The sequence below is a fragment of the Lathyrus oleraceus genome, chromosome 4, assembly GCF_024323335.1.
Source record: "Lathyrus oleraceus cultivar Zhongwan6 chromosome 4, CAAS_Psat_ZW6_1.0, whole genome shotgun sequence".
Lineage (NCBI taxonomy): Eukaryota > Viridiplantae > Streptophyta > Magnoliopsida > Fabales > Fabaceae > Lathyrus > Lathyrus oleraceus.
Window position 1 is genome coordinate 445,779,281 of NC_066582.1, and position 5,259 is coordinate 445,784,539.

At 39.7% G+C, this 5,259-nt stretch overlaps 1 protein-coding gene across 1 annotated transcript; it reads left to right on the plus strand.

Moving 5' to 3' along the window:
* The first annotated feature begins 3,668 nt into the window (after window positions 1-3,668).
* On the plus strand, window positions 3,669-4,313 carry LOC127137908 (uncharacterized). The gene has a single exon (XM_051064314.1). The coding sequence runs from the start codon at window positions 3,669-3,671 to the stop codon at window positions 4,311-4,313; it is 645 nt and encodes a 214-aa protein (XP_050920271.1).
* Window positions 4,314-5,259: the final 946 nt, after the last annotated feature.

Here is a 5,259-nt window from a genome sequence, read left to right on the forward strand (position 1 = left end):
AGCATGATGAATGATATAAACATGAGACCAATGGTGTTTGCTCTTGTTTGACATTAATTTGAGATTGGTTGGTGGATACCTTGCTGTTTAGGATTTTTTCTTGCCTTTGGACCCTAGGCTTGGCCTAGTGGTCTAGTTGCTAATGTTTGCTTGATTTTTCAGGATAAGAAAGGCAATGCTTATGGAGAATGATCCAAATCAATTTTAATTGATGTTGTTTGATGTTTGTACACTAACATAACTTGGTTTTGTAGGTGGTGAAGCTTAGGCTTGAGCTTTGAGCTTGCCTTATGTTGTGCATTGAGTTGTATAGACTGATTGAGTGAATACTTGCTGTTTATGGTTTGTCTGTCTGATTACTAACTGTGTTTGATTGTTTCCAGGTACTTTAGTTGCTCAGTTCCTTGTGAACTTTTGCTTTGCTTTGCTTAAGCAACTTGCATAGAGGTATAACTCTCTAACTTCATGTAGTCTGGAGACCCGGCTGTTACCGGGCCGGGCAAAATGTCTGAAGTCCTCCTTAAGAGGCAATGATTGTGGTTGTTTATTTTTAAGCCCAAGCAGGTGAAAGTCCTTTAAATAAGGCAATTGGTGGAAGGTAGGGGTATGCAGTCTACCCCCCACTATTCTGTGAGTCTTCTCCTTGCTCCCATTACATGGTTGTAGCATTGAGATCAAAAGCCCAAGATCTGTTGTGTCATAGTCTTCGAGTATAGAAGGGTTCCCCTATTCTGGACCCATGCTCATTTGTCAGCTCTCCCTGGTTAGGGATAAGAGCTGTGAGGTCTGATCCTCACTTCATCCTTTCATCTGCTTCACCTTAGCCTCGTAATGGCAAGGTTAAGAGCAAACCCAGCCCGTACAGACGACTTGCTTCGGCAGTCAAACCTATTGATTGAGCCCCCTTGTGTGGTTATAGCGCGTGCTATGTGGATATCTGATTGAGATGCTTGTTCTCATTTGATGTATGATATATGATTGTATGCTTGTGTGCTAGCTTCTTTCCTGGTTAGGATAGGCTTGTTTATGCAAGTAGGATAGAAAACCGAACTTAGGTGAACGATGCATGACAACATTAGGCTCGAGTCTCAGCTCCCTAGTCGTGTGTCTTTCCCCGGTTTCTGGTTAGCAATTTAGTCCCTTTCAGGGGAACTACATCGCCCTGATCCTCGTTCCAGACGAGGTATGTAGGCAGGTGGTCGTGCGAGACCACTCCGGGCAACCTTTTTCTTTTTGCGTGCGTTTACTTGTTATCTGACTGTGTGTTTTGGTTCGGATGCCGACGTAAGCCCAGTGATTGGCTGTCGGGCTCCACGTTTGCCGTTTTGAGCGTGTTTTGGTTCGGATGCTGACGTAATTCCATCCAGTGGTTGTCGGGCTCCATGTTTGTCACCCTTGCTTGTTTGTATGTTTTGTGTTGTTTGGCGTGCGTAAGCCGAACTACAGTGGCTCTGATTCTTGTTCCAGACAAGATATGTAGGCATAAGGTGCGATACCTTATCGAGCTCCCTTCTCTTAACCCCACCTGCGTTCCTCGTGTGTGTGTGTGATGTTTAGCAACCTTTTCTTTATTCTAGGACGTGGATCCCTAGGAGTACCTAGGACGTGAGGGGTGCTAATACCTTCCCCTTGCGTAACCGACTCCCGAACCTTTTCTCTCTGGTCGCGAGACCATGTCTTTCCAGGTTTCTCTGAGCGTTTCCTTTCCCTATCTTGGGATAAATAACGCGCAGTGGCGGCTCTGTGTGTGTTTGTTTTTAGTTCGTCGGTTGATTTTTCGCAGGATGCGACAACTTGCCAAGAAGTCATCAAGTTTTTGGCGCTATTCTCGAGGACTATTGATAATTTTAATAAGGCAACGCTTGTACAACGTTTGTTTTATTTTGTTTTCTCTCTTGTTAATTATAGTGCTACTGATGTATTTCTTGTTTGTGTATGCGTAACTCAGAATCATCATTGACACCGTTTGATCCAAAAATTGAAAGGACTGCACGTGCTATTACGATAACAGTTAGATAAGCAACTCTAGCTCAAAGGATCTTAGTAGAAGATAATCCACTGATTTCTTTGGAATCTGAAGAGGAAATCACCATGGTAGTCGTACCACCAGCCACTATGGGGGACTACAGCAAAAAGACTGACGAAGGGCATGTTTCTAGAGGGTTTGTACCAGAAAAACCAGCTAACTTTGTTATAAAAAAGTTATATTCTTTCAAGTTTGAGATATAATCCGTTCGGCGGAAGCGAAATTAGAGACCCGCGAGAGCACCCTGCTCGCTTCTACGAGACAACGTCGATGTGCAGGCCAACTGATGTCACAGAAGACCAAGTGAAACTAAGGTTGTTTGATTTTTCGCTAATTGGAAGAGCCAAGGATTGGTTGCTTTGCCTTACAAATGGAAATATGCAGACATGGAAAGAGCTGGAGGATAAATTCTTAGAGAAATTCTTCACCATCATTCAGTTTGCTGAGAGAAGAGCGGAAATTACAAATTTTGAGTAGTAGGAAGTTGAGTTGATGTATGACTCGTGGGAAAAGTTTAAACTTTTATTACACATGTGCCAAAATCATAATATGAATAAAATGGAGCAAATGCAAAATTTTATCAAAGGTCTAAAGAGTCATACACATATGCTATTAGATGCTTCCACGGGAGGCACAATCAGAACAATGACTGAACCATAAGTTAAAGGCCTAAGTGAAAAGATGGGTTTGAATGAATATTGTTCAAAGAGCGACAGGTCAGTAAAAATTGAAACTGTAGGAACACCCAAAGGTATGTTACTTATTGATACTCATACTTCACTTTTAGCCTAAATTGAATTATTGAATAAAAAACTAGTTTAAAGTAGCTTGGGTAAAGCTAACGTGAGTCTGGTACAAGCACTTAGGTGTGATTTTTGTAGCGAGGGACATGCAAATGGAATATGCTCTTGGGAATGATCGAGTGAAAAAGCTCAATTTTATAATTTTTATAAAATTAACCCTTATTCTAACACCTACAATCCCGGATGGAAGGATCGCCTAAATTTCAGATGGAGCAATGACCAAAATACAGGTGCGAGTTAAGGTATTCAGCAAAATCAAACAAGCTCCAATCTAAAGTAAACCTTCACCACTTAAAGAGACCCTGCCAAAATTCATCCAGGCCACTCAGAGCAGTTTCAATCAGATGAATAAACAACATTAAACCATGAGTAAGAACCATGATACATCTATAGAAAATTTGGAGATGCAAGTTGGTCATCTATCTAGACAAATAGTTGTTTTACCTAGATCTATTGGAGGTTTTACAAGTAACATTGTAGATAATCCTAAAAATGAGACTTGCAAGGTTGTAGAAACATGTTTTGAGGTGATCACCAACAGGGATGCGGATGAAATAGTGGAACTAAGGATAGAGAAAGAAGAGAGTAAGAATCAGGGTGCCCAAGCTGAGAAGGGAGTCACCATTGAACAATTAATAAATAAAAACTCCCCTTGGAGAAGGACTAAGAAACAAATCCTAAATGACCCCAATTCAAAGCTACCTGATTATATTAAACCTTGATATACTAAAATTAAGAAGAAACTAACACAAGAATATGAGGCATGACTGTTTTCCATGTTCAATGAGATGTGGACCACACTTCAGGTCAGTATTTCTTTTTATGAAGTTTTATAGCTAATGCCCAAGTTTGATAAATTTATGAAGGCATTGTTAAAGGGTACGAAGCAGAAGCCAGTCAAAGAACGGATAAACATGCTTGAGAAAGGAAATACAAAAGTGCCACAAACACTACCACCAAAGCTGAAGGATCCAGGTAAGTTTACCATCTCTTGTACCATTGGTGGAGTAAAGATCTCACACACTTTGTATGATTTAGGATATAGTATCAATGTAATGCCACCAAATAAGTCTAAAGAATTGAACTTGGGAGAGATCATATTGAGTAATATGACTCTCACTTTGGCTGATTTATCTATTACTCATCCCCATGGTATATTACAAGATGTGTTAGTACATGTAGATAATTTAGTTTTTCCTGCAGATTTCGTGGTGATTGACATGAAAGGAGATACAAGAGGGTCAGTTATTATTAGACAACCATTCTTGGCAACTGTGAAGGCTTTAGTAGATATTGAAACCGATGAACTTAGTTTGAAGCTCAACAAGGAAAATGTGGTGTTTAATGTGTATGAATGGCCACCACATGTAGAGGATATGAAGACATGCTACCGGCTTGAAGAAAAAGGTACCAAAGTTTACAAAGGAGAAAATAAAGGTGGATTAATCGGCATGAGGGTATCCCTTGCATTTGATATGCCTTAGGCATGGACCGACAAGCTAATGACGGAAAATAAGCGCTGGATGAGAGACAACCCATCTTTTATAATCAGTTTTGTTTTGTCAAGCATGCCTTTCAATCACAATCGATGTTTGTATTTAATGAACAAGTTTGCATTTGGTGTTTCTTTCAGATTTATAAAATTTACACTTTTAGGATTGAACAAATGAACCAAGACTACCATATGAGGAAACTCGATCATCAGGAATGTGACTTACAAATTGAAGGCAAAGGATGAAAAAGGAATCAAAGGACTTGTAATCAACCTTAATATACCTCAACTAGTAAGGTTTGAGCCAAATAAATTCCATTGTTTACTATTCCTTTGATGGAGTGCATCCATGCATTATTGTTTTATTAGGTTTGAACTATTTCTGATTAAATTTGTCTAGTTTGATTGACACATACTGAGGAAGTTTTTTGCTTTGAACTTCGAGCCTTTTAACCACCCTATAGTAATATGATACATCCATTGCTAACCACATTGAGCTTGACCTTTCTTTCGGTGACTTAGCCTTAATTCTTAGGTGTGTGTGTAGCGGTAAATTCATGATCGTCGAGCTATGGATAAGCAAGACATCAAATAACAAGAGTCGCCACCGCACTTTTATTGTTTCCAAGGGAAAAGGGAAAAAGTACGAACAAAACCCAAAAGTAAGAAGTTTTCAAATCAAAACTAATAAAATGTCAGAGATTACAGGTAAGGGGGTTGGTTACACAGAGGGAAGGTGTTAGCACCCAAAGTGTCCTAGGTACTCCTAGGGAGCCCTTTCTTGTGCGCATATGTATTTTGGATAAAGTGATGTTTACAAACAAATAGAATAGGGGGATGAGAAAAGAATTCATTAATTATATTTTTGTGTTTGACAAGACCTTCGGACTTGTGCCTACATACCAACATAAAAATGAGGGATCAAAACCTCGTAGCCC